Source organism: Schistocerca nitens, chromosome 12, assembly GCF_023898315.1.
Source record: "Schistocerca nitens isolate TAMUIC-IGC-003100 chromosome 12, iqSchNite1.1, whole genome shotgun sequence".
Classification (NCBI taxonomy): domain Eukaryota; kingdom Metazoa; phylum Arthropoda; class Insecta; order Orthoptera; family Acrididae; genus Schistocerca; species Schistocerca nitens.
Genome location: NC_064625.1, coordinates 126,601,592 through 126,621,887, shown reverse-complemented (window position 1 = coordinate 126,621,887; position 20,296 = coordinate 126,601,592). Strand labels below are relative to the sequence as shown.

General features: G+C 43.9%; 1 protein-coding gene across 1 annotated transcript in view; it reads right to left on the bottom strand.

Annotated features, from left to right (window-relative positions):
• Positions 1-20,296, bottom strand: part of LOC126215170 (synaptic vesicle glycoprotein 2B-like) — a 210,825-nt gene that overhangs the window by 165,099 nt on the left and 25,430 nt on the right. The window contains exon 2 of the mRNA XM_049941837.1: positions 19,534-19,638. Coding sequence (XP_049797794.1) covers positions 19,534-19,638 — 105 coding nt within the window. The remainder of the gene's footprint in view (positions 1-19,533; positions 19,639-20,296) is intronic.

The window sequence follows — 20,296 nt, the reverse complement described above, 5'->3', positions numbered from 1 at the left end:
TACATTGGTGATTCTCTACCTTATGGTCTCGTAATTCTTTAACGCTACAGTGCACTTTCTGGATAGGATGCTGGATCTTTTTGCCATATCTCACACTTCGACTCTCACACCCATCATTACGAAAATTTCCTCCAGACCGAGCGGTACAAAAAGGAACATGCATAACCCACTGCCTCTGAAACTGTTACTCTCCCATGCCAACCATACATACTTAAATTTCATGAAATACATCACACTGGCAACATACAATACAAAGAATAGTCACAACGTTGTAATCACTTTCAGCTTTCCCCACTTCAATTAGTATTCATCCCAGTTTCACACGACACTGCCCCACTTCGTAACTTTTCTTTCCTACTATGAACTCTGGAGGATATATGCACGTCTTCCTGTGCAATGCAAGCCAAGTGGCGTTGCTGGATAGACGGCTGACTCACCTTGCTTCTCTCTCAGAGTATTATAGTTTGAATCAAGCGTCACACGGAAACATAACACGCAAAGTAATATTAAGAACATATTCGTCACACACACGAGTCCTCAACTGATACCATGGACGAGTACTTCTCTTTATCCTTCGTCTCATACACAGATTGAGACTCACACAGTACTCACCACGTGGAAGTACTCGTCTCTAATTTCAAGTCCTGCACACGCCATTTCTTAAATATTTCGAACTTATAGTACGCACGCTAGTAATTCAGCTTAACTTAAGCACTCGGAAGTATTTCAACTTATTGCTACACGTGGTTTCATTGTGACCGTTGGTCACTTCCGAAGATTACTACCATCCCATTAATATTACCTGCCTGACATTTAATTCTCCCCACAAAAGTTCCTGAAGTAGAGAAATTATTATTGCAAACTACTCGTAAGTATTTCATATGCATACCATGTCTCCACTCTTTCGTCATTACGGAGCACACCTAAGACAGGTCTTAACAGCACAAGATCCAGCGGCAGAGTGCTGAAACAGGGCCGTTCTGTAGGTCATCTCGCACCTCCGTCGATGTGGGGGAAGACCATGCTACCGTATTGCTCACCCACATTTCAGGCGCTCAAAGCTCCGGTAAGTTTCATCTCTTTGGTTCCACCAAAGGTGGCCAAAGGATCGTCTCATAGATGATCATATATTCACATTCACTATCTGCGGTTAGCAGACGACCATACATTCATCCATTTCACAGATCTGGTCACACTGGATGTAGGGATTTATTTTGTGGGAGTGTACATGTGATCAGTTAAATAAATAAATTGTCATTCTTTCCCACACTGGTATCTGGCTTCGCTGTATTAATTGAAATTGAGTTATTATTAGAAAAAATATGTTCTACTGACAAGAATAACGAAGAATGTTGTACCTATTTTCAATGTCGTGCGGTACTGTACCCTTTCAGTATGATACACAGTACAAGTACGTTATCATCGAGAAAGATTGGCAGTACTTATATGCTATTTATAAAATAATAAATATGCCAAAAGGGCATTAGTCCGTTTGCAACCTGTAACCGCGCAAATAAGGAGCAGCCCTTAGTGGCTCGCCAGCACAGGTTTCTTTTATCTTAAATATCTACATGTACATCTACATCTATATACATACTCCGCAATGCACCATACGGTGCATGGCGGAGGGTACCTCGTACCACAACTAGCATCTTCTCTCCCTGTTCGACTCCCAAACAGAACGAGGGAAAAATGACTGCCCATATGCCTCTGTATGAGCCCTAATCTCTCTTATTTTATCTTTGTGGTCTTCCCGCGAAATATAAGTTGGCGGCAGTAAAATTGTACTGCAGTCGGCCTCAAATGCTGGTTCTCTAAATTTCCTCAGTAGCGATTCACGAAAAGAACGCCTCCTTTCCTCTAGTTCCTGAAGCATTCCCGTAACACTCGCGTGATGATCAAACCTACCAGTAACAAATCTAGCAGCCCGTCTCTGATCATTACTAAATTGACACACAATATTTTTTTAGCGCAACGCAATCTGACATTCAATAATCCCTACAAAAGAATGGCCCCGACTAACAATAACCTTTCCCTTTCATGAATCACTTACCTAACAAAAATCTTCGTTACTCATACAGCTGCCATACAGCGAGCGCCAATACTTCCAGCTAAATAAAAGATTCAAACTACTGAAGGCACTAACTACTAACAGGCATAGTTAGCAAATGAAAGATTTTGATAGAGAGCAAACAATGTATTTACATTAATAGTGTTCAAAAGTCATTATATACACTCCTGGAAATTGAAATAAGAACACCGTGAATTCATTGTCCCAGGAAGGGGGAACTTTATTGACACATTCCTGGGGTCAGATACATCACATGATCACACTGACAGAACCACAGGCACATAGACACAGGCAACAGAGCATGCACAATGTCGGCACTAGTGCAGTGTATATCCACCTTTCGCAGCAATGCAGGCTGCTATTCTCCCATGGAGACGATCGTAGAGATGCTGGATATAGTCCTGTGGAACGGCTTGCCATGCCATTTCCACCTGGCGCCTCAGTTGGACCAGCGTTCGTGCTGGACGTGCAGACCGCGTGAGACGACGCTTCATCCAGTCCCAAACATGCTCAATGGGGGACAGATCCGGAGATCTTGCTGGCCAGGGTAGTTGACTTACACCTTCTAGAGCACGTTGGGTGGCACGGGATACATGCGGACGTGCATTGTCCTGTTGGAACAGCAAGTTCCCTTGCCGGTCTAGGAATGGTAGAACGATGGGTTCGATGACGGTTCGGATGTACCGTGCACTATTCAGTGTCCCCTCGACGATCACCAGTGGTGTACGGCCAGTGTAGGAGATCGCTCCCCACACCATGATGCCGGGTGTTGGCCCTGTGTGCCTCGGTCGTATGCAGTCCTGATTGTGGCGCTCACCTGCACGGCGCCAAACACGCATACGACCATCATTGGCACCAAGGCAGAAGCGACTCTCATCGCTGAAGACGACACGTCTCCATTCGTCCCTCCATTCACGCCTGTCGCGACACCACTGGAGGCGGGCTGCACGATGTTGGGGCGTGAGCGGAAGACGGCCTAACGGTGTGCGGGACCGTAGCCCAGCTTCATGGAGACGGTTGCGAATGGTCCTCGCCGATACCCCAGGAGCAACGGTGTCGCTAATTTGCTGGGAAGTGGCGGTGCGGTCCCCTACGGCACTGCGTAGGATCCTACGGTCTTGGCGTGCATCCGTGCGTCGCTGTGGTCCGGTCCCAGGTCGACGGGCACGTGCACCTTCCGCCGACCACTGGCGACAACATCGATGTACTGTGGAGACCTCACGCCCCACGTGTTGAGCAATTCGGCGGTACGTCCACCCGGCCTCCCGCATGCCCACTATACGCCCTCGCTCAAAGTCCGTCAACTGCACATACGGTTCACGTCCACGCTGTCGCGGCATGCTACCAGTGTTAAAGACTGCGATTGAGCTCCGTATGCCACGGCAAACTGGCTGACACTGACGACGGCGGTGCACAAATGCTGCGCAGCTAGCGCCATTCGACGGTCAACACCGGGGGTCCTGGTGTGTCCGCTGTGCCGTGCGTGTGATCATTGCTTGTACAGCCCTCTCCCAGTGTCCGGAGCAAGTATGGTGGGTCTGACACACCGGTGTCAATGTGTTCTTTTTTCCATTTCCAGGAGTGTATATTATCAGCTCATGATAAAACCCAATGTCATTCCAAGCATGTGTGTCAATTTGTACCTCTCTATCTACATTATTCCGTGATTTATTCGGATTTCAAATTGGTACTGACTTTTTGATCACCCAGTATATTTATAATCCGCAAGCCACCCAACGGTGTGTGGCGGAGGGCACTTTACGTGCCACTGTCATTACCTCCCTTTCCTGTTCCAGTCGCGTATGAGACGCAGGAAGAACGACTGCCGGAAAGCCTCCGTGCGCGCTCGAGTCTCTCTAATTTTACATTCGTGATCTCCTCGGGAGGTATAAGTAGGGGGAAGCAATATATTCGATACCCCATCCAGAAACGCACCCTCTCGAAACCTGGCGAGCAAGCTACAACGCGATGCAGAGCGCCTCTCTTGCAGAGTCTGCCACTTGAGTTTGCTAAACATCTCCGTCACGCTATCACGGTTACCAAATAACCCTGTGACGAAACGCGCCGCTCTTCTTTGGATCTTCTCCATCTCCTCTGTCAACCCAATCTGGTACGGATCCCACACTGATGAGCAATACTCAAGTATAGGTCGAACGAGTGTTTTGTAAGCCACCTCCTTTGTTGATGGACTATATTTTCTAAGGACTCTCCCAATGAATCAACCTGGTACCCGCCTTACCAACAATTAATTTTATATGATCATTCCACTGCAAATCGTTCCGCACGCATACTCCTAGATATTTTACAGAAGTAACTGCTACCAGTGTTTGTTCCGCAATCATATAATCATACAATAAAGGATCCTTCTTTCTATGTATTCGCAATACATTACATTTGTCTATGTTAAGGGTCAGTTGCCACTCCCTGCACCAAGTGCCTATCCGCTGCAGATCTTCCTGCATTTCGCTACAATTTTCTAATGCTGCAACTTCTCTGTATACTACAGCATCATCCACGAAAAGCCGCACGGAACTTCCGACTCTATCTACTAGGTCATTTATATATATTCTGAAAAGCAATGGTCCCATAACACTCCCCTGTTGCACGCCAGAGGTTACTTTAACGTCTGTAGACGTCTCTCCATTGAGAACAACATGCTGTGTTCTGTTTGCTAAAAACTCTTCAATCCAGCCACACAGCTGGTCTGATATTCCGTAGGCTCTTACTTTGTTTATCAGGCTCTTACTTTGTTTACTTTGTTTTTCCTTCCGGAAGTAAAGGATAATGGCATCTACCTGGGAGCCTGTATCTAATATTTTCTGGGTCTCATGAACAAATAAAGTGAGTTGGGTCTCACACGGTCGCTGTTTCCGGAATCCATGTTGATTCCTACAGAGTAGATTCTGGGTTTCCAAAAACGACATGACACTCGAACAAAAAACATGTTCTAAAATTCTACAACAGATCGACGTCAGAGATATAGGTCTATAGTTTTGCGCATCTGCTCCACGACCCTTCTTGAAGACTGGGACTACCTGTGCTCTTTTCCAATCATTTGGAACCTTCCGTTCCTCTAGAGACTTGCGGTACACGGCTGTTAGAAGTGGGGCAAGTTCTTTCGCGTACTCTGTGTAGAATCGAATCGGTATCCCGTCAGGTCCAGTGGACTTTCCTCTGTTGAGTTCTTCTAAGTATGGGATACAAGTGTTGCGTTCCCTTTTGCCAGGGAACTTATAAATCTCAAAAAGGCATGAAAGTGCACATGTTTCGATTTCCCAAATGTGTGAAGGTGAAATCGCTGGATTGCAGCTATTCCCAGACAGGAATTTGTTTCTACGCATCATTCAAGGGTAAGTAAATGACAAAAAATTTATAGCGTGTTATTTGTTTCCATTGCACCACATTTGCTAATTGTTTTTAAAAGCAGTTGTGTATCATGTACCAGTATAATTTGTTTCTTAATTCTGGACCATTGCTGCGAAGTTAATACGAAGCAACTCTTGTCACACAGAATAGTTACATTAATTAGTGAGGCTCGAAAATGTTTAGTATTCCTTATCATTCCTACCATATTATTGAGTTTCCGGTACTTTTATTTGGAAGAGCTACAGAATGATTTTGTTCGGTTTTAGGTATACAGCTATTCGGAAATAATTTCAATTTGAGTAAACTACTTTAGAAATTTGCTTTAATGAATTCAGTGTTCGACAGATTAAGCAGTATAGAAAGCAGAATTTCGATGAAAGTGCATTGTGGTTAAATTAACAGCACCCTGTGACGCGAATTTTAGTCAGGGATATAGGAGAAACAATCTTTTCATGTTTAAGGTTCTAAAGTTCTGGAGACACAGGGAAATAAAATATTTTTTCGGGTTTTTTTGATTTGTTAAACATTACATCAGGAGGTGCTCCATTTCGTCGAATGACTTGAGTTTCGTGTGAGGTCAGCAAATTTTGAAGTGGAGAGGAAAATTTACGAAAATAACCAGGGAAACAAATTCTTAAATTCTGTAGGAGCTCCGGCTGCTTGATTTAAAACCGAAAACGTCTGCTTGTTATTGAATATTGCCGATTTTTTACTGCAAGAAAACGTAGCTCCTGAGGTAAAAGACAGAATTTAAAATTACAGTTTGTATTCCAGCCTAGAAACGCGTATTTAAGACAAATCGTCAAAATAATTTTACACCTTGAAATATCATAGGGCAGTTTTGTTCAGTTACTTTACGCAATGATATAAATTTCCATACTTTCGTTACAAGGCCATGTAGAAGGGGAAAGCAGGAGAATCCCAATGTGGTCTCAACTCCGAAACTTGTAAAGTTCGTATAGCTGCAGAGTGCTTAACACGAGCGTTCCGATACAGACCCGGCCATCAGTATGTGACGTCACAAGTGTGCGCGCAGGCCTGTAGTCTAGGTGGTGTTGCTTAAACGCATTCTTGATTAACATCTACTCACCACGTCCAATCTCAAAGGTAAGTAACGGTAACGACCATTGCAGTGCATATTTAAAGCAAATCAGCCTTACGTACACATACTGGCACTACTAGCATTACTATAATGCGACAGGTGTGAAGTATGAACAGACAACCTCTTTCAGAAGTATAAACACGTCAAGCAACTTTCGTTTATGTTAAAAATGAAGAAATTCCTCCAGCTGTATTTAAAGTGTCGATTTTATTTTTGCAACTAGTTTCAACGTTGTAAGAACGTCATCTTCAGACCCATACACTTGTTGACGTCACCTGCGTGCGGCTGATACTAGAAGAGCTGGCCGTTGTGGCCGAGCGGTTCTAGGTGCTTCAGTCTGGAACCGTGCGACCGCTACGGTCCCAGGTTCGAATCCTGCCTCGGACATGGATGTGTGTGATGTCCTAAGGTTAATTAGGTTTAAGTAGATCTAAGTTCTAGTGGATTGATGACCTCAGATGTTAAGTCCCATAGTCCTCAGAGCCATTTGAACCATTTGATACTAGAAGTCAGTGGTGAGATACAGACGTTCTCCGTGTGGAAGATAGTAACTTTCGTTTACGTCGCAGAACTCCTTCCTGGCGTTGTCATGTTTTCTCCGTCGTTACAGTAACCTCAAGCATTTTTTTTTTCAGAGGGTCAGTTATATATAGTGAATTACTGTCTGGGAGAAGGTGCATAAATATGCATACAGATCTTGGTAAGCTTTCAGTGTGGTGCAACACAATGCATGCGCGTTTGCATGCTTGCATTCAACATTCCGCCAGTTTCACCCGTTATTAATGCACCAGCATTTCGCACTTGCAATAGCTTATCTCGCGCTTACATTAACCTGTGATCTTGCAATGTTAATCGTTAAAATATGTCACCTACACAAATATATTCCTGAAATTTCATTACTCTACATTAAGGGGCGATGTTGATGAAAAACACACACTACTTATAAAATGCACCAAATCCACAGTTTTCGAGATATGGCAATGAAATTTTGCACCACGCTTTACATGAAAGTAACACATTTACATATACAATCCTTTGATTATATGTATTCAACTTTTTTTAATGAAATTTGAAGTTTTACTTTCAGAAAACATCCTTTTTCTCAGAAAACATCCTTTTTCTCAGAAATTATTCAAGAGATTTCTAGAAAAATTTCTCTGTTTCATCTCTTTATATGTTGTAAGCTTCTATCATGGAGTTTTTTGAATAGGTCAAACAGGAGAATTTTCATAATTTTAATTATAATTCCACAAGTACAATTTTAAATTCATGCAAAATTCCAAGCACTTTGTCCCACATCTCAGCTTGCAACCAGAATTTCGAAATTCGCTCTTGAGACAAAGTTCATTAGGTTTACAGAAATATGTCTACAAAATTTCATAATTCTAGCATTCATAGAATCTGAGGAAAAGGTACATAAACTTTAAAAAACAAACTTTTTAGGAACCGCAATTTAAAGTTCGACATAACTTTGTTCCTTATGTAACTTCTTCAGAGGGCACCACATTTGTACTCTGGATCGTCTTTTCCTTCACGGCTTCTCTTCTGGTTTCTTGTTATCTGTCTTCTTTCCCTTACCAGGTCTTCAACTGACTTTTCAGCAGCAGAAGCGCGCTGTAAATCTATTTTTCTCAGCATGTACCTTCATCCTCCTGATTTTCCCATCATTAAATAAAATAACTGCATCGTAAGTTGCAATTCTGACAACTATAGCACATGCAAATGTGTTTTTAGGCATCGTGTCCATATGAGTGAATTTAGAGACTCATTTGGATTTTGGGTTTTGCCATGAACACACTTTTTGAGAGGTGCAGGGTCAGCCAAAGTATGTATCACGGCCTTCTAGATGTATCCTGCACACGTTTGGTTGAAAGTAATACACAGAATCGTTGTTCACTGAGGTGGTATTGAAGTGCTGCTTCAAAACGTGGTGGTGGCAGGGAGACCACGTCACGCTTTTAATTAATTGTCAGGCACTTTGGATGCGATTTAAACATTGAAACTTAGGAAACTTATTGTCCGTGAGTTGTTGTTGTTGTTGTGGTCTTCAGTCCTGAGACTGGTTTGATGCAGCTCTCCATGCTACTCCATCCTGTGCAAGCTTCTTCATCTCCCAGTACCTACTGCAACCTACATCCTTCTGAATCTGCTTAGTGTATTGATCTCTTGGTCTCCATCTATGATTTTTACCCTCCACGCTGCCCTCCAATGCTAAATTTGTGATCCCTTGATGCCTCAAAACATGTCCTACCAACCGATCCCTTCTTCTAGTCAAGTTGTGCCACAAACTTCTGCCCAATCCTATTCAATACCTCCTCATTAGTTACGTGATCTACCCACCTTATCTTCAGCATTCTTCTGTAGCACCACATTTCGAAAGCTTCTATTCTCTTCTTGTCCAAACTGGTTATCGTCCATGTTTCACTTCCATACATGGCTACACTCCATACAAATACTTTCAGAAACGACTTCCTGACACTTAAATCTATACTCGATGTTAACAAATTTCTCTTCTTCAGAAACGATTTCCTTGCCATTGCCAGTCTACATTTTATATCCTCTCTACTTCGACCATCATCAGTTATTTTACTCCCTAAATAGCAAAACTCCTTTACGACTTTAAGTGTCTCATTTCCTAATCTAATCCCCTCAGCATCACCCGATTTAATTTGACTACATTCCATTATCCTCGTTTTGTTTTTGTTGATGTTCATCTTATATCCTTCTTTCAAGACACTGTCCATTACGTTCAACTGCTCTTCCAAGTCCTTTGCTGTCTCTGACAGAATTACAATGTCATCGGCGAACCTCAAAGTTTTTACTTCTTCTCCATGAATTTTAATACCTACTCCGAATTTTTCTTTTGTTTCCTTTACTGCTTGCTCAATATACAGATTGAATAACATCGGGGAGAGGCTACAACCCTGTCTCACTCCTTTCCCAACCACTGCTTCCCTTTCATGCCCCTCGACTCTTATAACTGCCATCTGGTTTCTGTACAAATTGTAAATAGCCTTCCGCTCCCTGTATTTTACCCCTGCCACCTTCAGAATTTGAAAGAGAGTATTCCAGTTAACATTGTCAAAAGCTTTCTCTAAGTCTACAAATGCTAGAAACGTAGGTTTGCCTTTTCTTAATCTAGCTTCTAAGACAAGTCGTAAGGTTAGTATTGCCTCACGTGTTCCAACATTACTACGGAATCCAAACTGATCCTCCCCGAGGTCCGCTTCTACCAGTTTTTCCATTCGTCTGTAAAGAATTCGCGTTAGTATTTTGCAGCTGTGACTTATTAAACTGATAGTTCGGTAATTTTCACATCTGTCAACACCTGCTTTCTTTGGTATTGGAATCCGTGAGTTGTACTAACTAATAAAAAATAAATCGAAAATTGAAATTTTTGGTCAGTTTCATCAATGTCCCCCCTTAACTAATTTTTGGTTTCAATCGTTTCAGAACAACAAACATGCCAAAATGTTACAGTTGTCATTGACAAAATACGTCCAATACTGTTTCATAATAATATTTGTTGCCCGTCTGCGTATTAACATTGTCAGCAAGGTTATCAATAGGCGAGACAACAGCGAGGGACCCAACACAGTTCCCTGTGGCCCACCCGATTTTACTCCTGGCGATGAGTCTCCACCCGAGAAGTTCGCAGCTCGTGGTCTAGTGGCTGGCGTTGCTGCCTCTGCATCACGGGGTTCCGGGTTCGATTCCATGCCGGGGTAGGGATTTTTCTCTGTCTAGGAACTGGGTGGTTGTGTTGTCCTCACCATTTCATCATCATCATCATCATTTGTGAAAGTGAGGGTCTGTCTTGTGTTGAGTCTAGCCTTTGGCCTACGGTTTTAGATTGTGCTTTTTAGTGTGTCTCTTGGTGGTTTGCTTTCCCTTTTTTTGTTCCCATGGTCGGCCAATCAGTGTCACACCCTGTGTGCTTTTAATTCCTTTTGTCTGGTCTTTGTCTGTGTCTTTCTGGTTCCGTGTCGTCCCTTGTCATCTCAATTGCTAGTTTTTTTTATTATTATTATTATTCCTTGTATGATTTTTATCTCCATGGAACAAGGGACCAATGGCCTTTATAGTCTGGTCCCTTCAACCTCCAGAAAGCAACCAACCGCCTGTAATATCGATAATGGAATCAATTTGGCGAGGGGAGAGTCAATGAGTTGTTTTCATGTGTGTAACGTCATGATGAAGCCACTGGTTAGTGGTTAGCTCCGCCAGAACTGCCTTACTGCAGGGGTGTTGACTGATGAATTCCACCTGCCATTACAAACAGTCCCAGAGATCAGATGATATAGAGGACCAGTCAACGTGTGACAGAGCGTCTGAGTGACCATTGGACGAGGACCGTAAAATGCAGTACTGTCAACATAGGTGTTGTCATCTTGGAAGATGAGATTCTGCACAGCATACTCACCGTGAAGGTGGTGATGTTGTTGACGACAGTGGCACTAAAGTAGCGTTATTAAGCACGGTTTTCCGAAATTCCTTCGCCTCGCGAGATTAGCCGAGTGGTCTAGGGCGCTGCAGTCATGGTCTGTGCGGCTGGTCCTGGCGGAGGTTCGAGTCCTCCCTCGGGCATGGGTGTGTGTGTTACTCCTTAGGATAATTTAGGTTAAGTAGTGAGTAAGCTTTGGGACTGATGACCTTAGCAGTTAAGTCCCATAAGATTTCACACACATCTGAACATTTTTGAAGTTCCTTCACAGAAGAAAACCCAGTAAATATTCCAGAGTTCGAATAAAGAACAACTGACACATGAGTAACTTAGAACTACATATCCTACGTGTTGCGAATCAGCTTACAAAACTTAAGAAAGGCAAGCCTTCTGGTCCAGTTGTATACCAGTCAGGTTCCTTTCAGAGTATGCTGATACCATTACTCCATACTTAGTAATCGCATAAAAACGCCCGCTCAAAGGAAGATCCATATCCAAAGACTGGAAAGTTGCACAAGTCACACCCCAAGAAAGGAAACTGGAGTAATCCACTGAACTACAGACCCATATCGCTAACATCGGTCTGCAGTAGGATTTTGGAACATATACTGTGCTCAAACATCGTGAGTCACATCGAGGAAAACGATTTATTGACAAATATCCAACTCGAATTCCGAAAATGTCGTTCTTATGGAACACAACTAGATCTTTATTCTCACTAAGTAATGACTCCTATCGACACGGGACGTCATATTATATTGAATATTGGAACTGAGGACCTAGAAACGACGGAGAGGCTTCGTCTCTGCCGTAGCGCTCAGTGGTTCACAACCCCACAACAGGCCAGAGCAGTCCACCCACCCCACCGCTGCCCAACACCGAACCCAGGGTTATTGTGCAGTTCAGCCAGAGCCCCCCCCCCCCCCCCACCACCGGAAAGTCTCATACCAGACGAGTGTGGTGTACGTGTACGTACCTCTTCTGCTTCCCACTCGGGAAGCAGAGCGTTAGATCGTTAGATCATGCGGCTAGCCGGGTGGGCGGACTTCATATTGATTCCATGCTTTCAGATTTCCAGAAGGCTTTTTACATCGTTCCTCATTAGCGACTTCTAATAAAGTTGCGTGCCTGTGGAGTAGCGTCTCAATTGTGTGGCTGGATTCGTTATTTTCTGTCAGAAAGGTCACAGTTCCTAGTAATTGACGCAAAATCATAGTGTAAAACAGAAATGATAGCCGTCGCTCCTCGAGAAAGTCCAACAGACCCTCTGCAGTTCTGAGAAAAGATCTACGAGACAATCTGAGCAGCCCTGTGATATTGTTTGCGGCTGAGGCTGTCATTTACCGTCTTGTAAAGTCATCAGATGATCAAAGCGAACTGCAAAATCATTTACACAAGATATCTGTATTGTCCAAAAGTAGTAACTGATTCTAAATTATGAGAAGTCTGAAGCATCCACATCAGCACTAAAAAGAACACGATATATTTTCAGTTACACTATAAATCACACGGATTTGAGCACTCCGTCTTCAGGCCACAAGTGACCTACCGGGTCCATCTGACAGCCGTGTCATCCTCATTGGATGGATGCGGATAGGAGGGCCGTGGGGTTAGCACACCGCTCCGCCGGTCGTTATGATAGTATTCTTGACCGAACCCACTACTATTCGGTCCTCAATTGGCATCACGAGGCTGAGTGCACCCCAAAAAATGGCAACAGCGCATGGCGGCCTGGATGGTCACCCATCCAAGTGCCGACCACGCCCGACAGTGCTTATCTTCGGTCATCTCAGGCGAATCGGCGTATCCACTGCGGCAAGGCCGTAAATCACACGGATTTAGAGGATGGAAAGTCAACTAAATACTTAGGAATTTACAATTACTAATAACTGAAATTGGAACGATCATATGGATAATGTTGTGGGGAAAAAACCAAAGACAGCGATTTATTGACAGAACATGTAGGTCTACTACAGAAGCTGCCTACACTACGCTGTTCACCCTTTTCAGGACTACTGCTGTGCGGTGTGGGATCTGCATAAGATATGACTGAGGGACGAGATCGAAAATTTTGAGAGAATTCAAGAGCATTCCACAACATTTCAGAATGTTTCGGAATGTTCCTCAATGATTCGGCGTGTTCTGGGACATTTGGGAACGTTCCGGAATATCCCAGATAATGGTGGAACATTCCAGAACTCTCCCAAGAATGCCACAGGAAATTGTCATTGGCTGGCCACTTACGTAAAATGTGGGCGAGCTTGTCACACAGTGAGCAAATTAAGACCCTCTCACTAAAATCTTGGTAAAAACATTGGACAAGCCACAGAACTTTAAAACTTTAACCATATTCGTTTGGGTATTTCCTAAAAGAGATGGCAGATCCGCTGGCAAGTCAGCCACGGCCCGCTGGTCAGAAAATAAAACGCGCCGGCCGGGGTGGCTGAGCGGTTCTAGGCGCTACAGTCTGGAACCGCGCGACCACTATGGTCGCAGGTTCGAATCCTGCCTCGCGCATAGATATTTGTGGTGTCCTTAGGTTAGTTAGGTTTAAGCAGTTCTAACAAGGGGAACGCCTCAGCCACGGCCAACCGATTCGGCTCAAATTTGGCAGGTCGCTTGTGTACAACCTAAAACGAAGGAATCTAAGATATTTTGGGTCAACACCCCCGCAATTTTGAGAAAATCGCCCCTAAAGGTTATGACGAGCAATCGACTCTAAATTGGCGGGATCGATAGATAATTGTACATAGAGCATTTTTCATCATCAGGTATGGGGTCCGAAAATGCATACTTTTCCAGAAATCGAGGTAAGAAACTTTTACAACTGCCGCTTCTGTACCCACATGGTAAACGCTTTCCGCCGACAGTACCGATAGCGCAACGGCCAAGGTAACTGGCTGGGACTTAACCCGGGTTCGAATCTCGAAGAAACCTAGAGGATGTTGTTCTCTTCGTTTGTATTTTTCCATATCTCAATTAATAGGGATAGGAGAGTCAATAAGGTAAGTATTATTATCATTCCTTATTGATTTACTTACCTTATTAACCCTCCTATCCCTATCAATTGAGATATGGAAAAATACAAACGAAAAGAATAACATCCGCTACGTTTCTTCGAGAATCGAACCCAGGTTTTTTGATTCCCAGCCAATTACCTTGGCCATTGCGCTATCGGCGCTGTCGGCGCTGTCGGCGAAAGGCGTTTACCGTGTGGGTACAGAAGCGGCAGTTATGAAAGTTTGTTTCCTCGATTTATGCAAAACTTTTTGGTTTGCGGACCCCATACCTGATGATCTATTTACAATTATCTATAGATCCCTCCAATTTTGAGTCGACTGCTCGTCATAACCTTTAGGGGTGATTTTCTCAAAATTGCGGGGGGTGTTGACCCAAAATATCTTAGAGTCCCTCGTTTTAGGTTGTACACAAGCGACCTGCCAAATTTGAGCCGAATCGGTTGGCCGTGTCTGAGGCCTTCCCCTTGTAAGTTCTAGGGGACTGATGACGTTAGAAGTTGAGTCCCATAGTGCTCAGAGCCATTTGAACCATTTTTTGAAAATAAAACGCAATCCAATAAAACGTGGCGCACAGTGACCTGGACGCCGCAAGCACCACACACTGGAGGGTCCTCTCGCCGGAGCAGGAAGCCGTGCGTCATAGGGCTGTGGCCTATCCGAAGCCTGGTGAGGAGAACCTCGTCCCGTCGACGGGGCTGAAAGGAAGTACACCACACACGCGTTGTGGGCTTGACTATACGGAGCTTATTGTCAGTCACTTCCAGCCACTCGTCCTCCAACCGACGCATGACCCGTGAGCTCAACAGCGAGGTGAGTGCGTGCAAGGGGATAGCACACTGAGATACTTGTGGGGCGAGACACGCCTCCTTGGCTGCGAGATCTGCCCTTTCATTCCCAGCAATGCCGACATGTCCCGGAACCCAGCAGAAAGCCACCACGTTCCCCAGTCGCTTCTAACAACATACCACAACAAAGGTAAAAAATTAATTATGATTGTAGTGTTGCTCACGCTACTAAAATTTCATTTTCGGGCAACAACAAAGTTATATTATGTGGCAGGCGTAATTAGAGCATAGTTAATAAAGTCATTTCTTGAAATAACGGATAAACTAGGCACATCTTTTCGTGTTTCCCACGCTGGTCTCGTTGTGAACTCTAGGTAGTGATGATTCCAAGCTCGGATGCAAAGAGGCCTAGGTGTTATTCTGCGATATTCAAAAGTTTTATAGATGCGTTTCATAAACCATTCTTGAAGATTAAACTTTTGCAAGTTAGGACAATGGTGCTGTAAAGAGGTAATCGGCACTCCGAATTTAAGTTACACTTCTTTTTTATTACTTTTGTTGCAACATCACTTCACAATATAAAACATACTTGAAAATATCTTCATCACTGTTAAAGATCACATTTCATACACTGACTAATATTTGCGTCTTTTTAACATGACGATCAAAACTTGACTCTCTAATAACCGCTTACGCGCCCAAAAATCAGAGTTACAAGTACGTCAAAGATCATAGTGACGAAAGAAAGAATACACATAAGAATATCATTGAAATATAAACATATCGATGTATCGAAGTACCTCTACACTAATGAAATCATATCTGAATGTTGTCACAGAAATATGTTAACTATTTTACAGAAACACAGTAGAATATTGCTGGTATCGAGGGGTTGAGGTGAGGTGCCGTAATGGTTACGTAATTCAACTACCATTACACGCTGTAGTTGGAGGAGGGCATCCTGGATGGTCTGGACTATTTTATCTGCTGGGTACAAACATTGCAATGAGTGAAGGGCACTTAGTGAATCGGAACAGACAAGAAATTTAGGACAGGAAGAATGTCTCATCTGCTCCAGTGCCCGCAGTTGCCACGTTTTCCCTTTCCTTACGTTTTACTTTCTTATGTAGCATTTCCCTTCTTTTCCTGCTTTCTTTGCGTGTGTGCTTTAGTTTTATTAGATTTGTCGACATTCGTTCCTTTTAATGTGTGTCAGGGGGCTGATGATGGTTCAAATGGTTCTGAGCACTATGGGACTTAACTTCGGAGGTCATCAGTCCCCCAGAACTACGTAAACCTAACTAACCTAAGGACATCACACACATCCATGCCCGAGGCAGGATTCGAACCTGCGACCGTAGCGGTCACGCGGTTCCAGCTGAAGCGCCTAGAACCGCAAGGACACTCCGGCCGGCGGCGCTGATGACCTGGACGTTGAGCACCCATAAGCCCCAACACACACACACACACACACACACACACACACACACACACCAGAACTCTCCCGAATGTTGTAAAAAATTCCGGAACACTTTGTATCATTCGAAGCCTTTTGGTATGCTCTAGAATCCGCCTCTGGTGGGGCTACTCATTTAAAGCAAGGCCCGTCGTGGATTCGAACGTCGGTTTCTTGTTGTTGTGGTCTTCAGTCCTGAGACTGGTTTGGTGCAGCTCTCCATGCTACTCTATCCTTTGCAAGGTTCTTCATCTCCCAGTACCTACTGCAGCCTACATCCTTCTGAATCTGCTTGGTGTATTCATCTCTTGGTCTCCCTCTACGATTTATACCCTACGCGCTGCCCTCCAATACTAAATTTATGATCCCTTGATTCCTCAGAATATGTCCTACTAACCGGTCCCTTCTTTTTGTCAAGTTGTGCCACATACTCCTCTTCTCCGCAATTCTATCCAATACTTCATCATTAGTTATGTGATCTACCCATGTGATCTTCAGCATTCTTCTGTAGCACCTCATTTCGAAAGCTTCTGTTCTCTTCTTGTCCAAACTATTTATCGTCCATGTTTCACTTCCATACATGGCTAAACTCCATACAAATACTTTCAGAAACGACTTCCTGACACTCAAATCTATACTCGATGTTAAATAATTTCTCTTCTTCAGAAACGCTTTCCTTGCCATTGCCAGTCTACATTTGATATCATCTCTACTTCGACCATCATCAGTTATTTTGCTCCGCAAATAGAAAAACTCATATACTACTTTAAGTGTCTTATTTCCTAATCTAATTCCCGCAGCATCACCCGACTTAATTCGACTACATTCCATTATCCTCGTTTTGCTTTTGTTGATGTTCATCTTATACACTACTTTCATGACACTGTCCATTCCGTTCAACTCCTCTTCCAAGTCCTTTGCTGTCTCTGACAGAATTACAAAGTCATCGGCGAACCTCAAAGTTTTCATTTCTTCTCCATGAATTCTAATACCTACTCCGAATTTTTCTTTTGTTTCCTTTACTGCTTGCTCAATATACAGATTGAATTACATCGGGGAGAAGCTACAACTCTGTCTCACTCCCTTCCTAACCACTGCTTCCCTTTCATGTCCCTCGACTCTTTATAACTGCTATCTGGTTTCTGTACAAATTGTAAATAGCCTTTCGCTCCCTGTATTTTACCCCTGCCACCTTCAGAATTTGAAAGAGAGTATTCCAGTCAACATTGTCAAAAGCATTCTCTAAGTCTACAAATGCTAGAAACGTAAGTTTGCCTTTCCTTAATGTTTCTTCTAAGATAAGTCGTAGGGTTAGTATTGCCTCACGTGTTCCAACATTTCTGCGGAATCCAAACTGATCTTCCCCGAGGTCGGCACCTACCAGTTTTTCCATTCGTCTGTAAAGAATTTGTGTTAGTATTTTGCAGCCGTGACTTATTAAACTGATAGTTCGGTAATTTTCACATCTGTCAACACCTGCTCTCTTTGGGATTGGAATATATATATATATATATATATATATATATATATATATATATATATATATATATATATATATATATATATATATATATGCACTATGGGACTTAACTTCTCAGGTCATCAGTCCCCTAGAACTTAGAACTACTTACACCTAACTAACCTAAGGACATCACACACATCCATGCCCGAAGCAGGATCCGAACCTGCGACCTTAGCAGCAGCGCGGTTCCAAACTGAAGCGCCTAGAAGCGCTCGGTCACAAAGGCCGGCGTACACTGAAGTGGATCACAGTCGGTTGATGCGTTTAAACCAACATCATCAGACCCACAAGTTTTCCTGACCGTAGAGTGTCACTAATGCCAAAATAATCCTCCTTAAAACGAAGGAACCTATTTTCTTGGTTTCCTCTGTCTAGTGCTGTTTTCCCAGACATTGGGCAAATGCTTCTGGCTGGCTCCGGTGCTGTCACCGCTCTATTAAACTCAGAGAGTATATAGGAAATGTTCCGACATCCCCACTCGACAATATCGTCCATAGCTGCACTCGCTACCTCAAAATGACCAAATAACAATACGTAAATTCAAATCCACTACTAGCCATTACAATTGCTACATCAAGAAGAAACGCAGATGATAAACGGGTATTCAATGGACAAATGTATTATACTAGAACTGCCACGTGATTACATTTTCACGCAGTTTGGGTGCATAGATCCTGAGAAATCAGTACCCAGAATAACCACCTCTGGCCGTAATAACGGCATTGGTACGGCCTTGGCATTGAGTCAAACAGAGCTTGGATGGCGTGTACAAGTACAGCTGCCCATGCAGCTTCAACACGATACCACAGTTCATCAAGAGTAGTCACTGGCGTATTGTGACGAGCCAGTTGCTCGGCCACCATTGACCAGACGTTTTCAATTGGTGAGAGATCTGGAGAATGTGCTGGCCAGGGCAGCAGTCGAACATTTTCTGTATCCAGAAAGGCCTGTACAGGACCTGAAACATGGGTCGTTCATTATCCTGCTGAAATGTAGAGTTTCGCAGGGATCGAATGAAGGGCAGAGCCACGGGTCGTAACACATCTGAAATGTAACGTCCACTGTTCAAAGTGCCGTCAATGCGAACAAGAGGTGACAGAGACGTGTAACCAACGGCACCCCATACCATCACGCAGGGTGATACGCCAGTACGGCGATGACGAATACACGCCTCTAATGTGCGATGTCGCCAAACACGGCTGCGACCATTATGATGCTGTAAACAGAACTTGGATTCATCCGTGCACCCATTGCCATTCGTGCGCCCAGGTTCGTCGTCGAGTACACCATCGCAGGCGCTCCTATCTGTGATGCAGCGTCAACGGTAATCGCAACCACGGTCTCCGAGCTGATAGTCCATGCTGCTGCAAACGTCGTCGAACTGTTCGTGCAGATGATTGTCTTGCAAACGTCCCCATCTGTTAGGGATCGAGACGTGGCTGGACGATCCGTTACAGCCATGTAAGACTCACACAACACTTCACTGTTTGTTTTTATTCACTCACTGTACTTTTTCGGTTCCTTCTTTTGTCACTGATAAGAATATATATTTCTTATCAGTGACGAAAGAAGGAACCGAAAAAGTAGTGCAGTTAGTGAATAAAAACAAACAGTGGAGTGCTGTGTGAGTCTTACAGCGACAGGGCAGCGTTTTCAGGACATTAATACCGGAGTCGTAACGGCTATGGACTCTTAGGTGTAATTATAACAGGTGGCAGCGGGCTTTCAAACTGGCAACATGGAGCCAGCGAAGGGTATTTCACTGACCTGTGAGGCCGATGGCGACGTCGAAGGGCGTCGCGGCGTCGACGTCTGCGTTGGTGAGGCCATTCACTCGGCCGCCCTTCTTCTGCCCACTCTCCGTATCCTGCCCTGCAACAGAAGAACCAAACATCTGAAGTGTAAACTAACCGTATAAATGAACATGGGGACGCAGAAGTCAGCCGTGCGGGGTAGCTGCGTGGTCTTAGGTGCCTTACCACGGTTCGCGCGGCTACCCCCCCCCCCCCCGCCCCCCCCCCCCCCCCCCGGAGGTTCGAGTCCTCCCTCGGGCACGGGTGTGTGTGTGTTGTCCTTAGCGTAAGTTAGTTTGATTAAGTAGTCAGGCAGCAGTTAGAGTTGACGGTAAATTGAGTTCATGGTTCAGAGTAGCCTCAGGGGTAAGACAAGGCTGCAACCTGTCTCCACTGTTGTTCATATTATTTATGGATCATATGTTGAAAACAATAGACTGGCTGGGTGAGATTAAGATATGTGAACACAAAATAAGCAGTCTCGCATATGCGGATGACTTAGTTGTGATGGCAGATTCGATTGAAAGTTTGCAAAGTAATATTTCAGAGCTAGATCAGAAATGTAAGGACTATGGTATGAAGATTAGCATATCCAAAACGAAAGTAATGTCAGTGGGAAAGAAATATAAACGGATTGAGTGCCAAATAGGAGGAACAAAGTTAGAACAGGTGGACGGTTTCAAGTACTTAGGATGCATATTCTCACAGGATGGCAACATAGTGAAAGAACTGGAAGC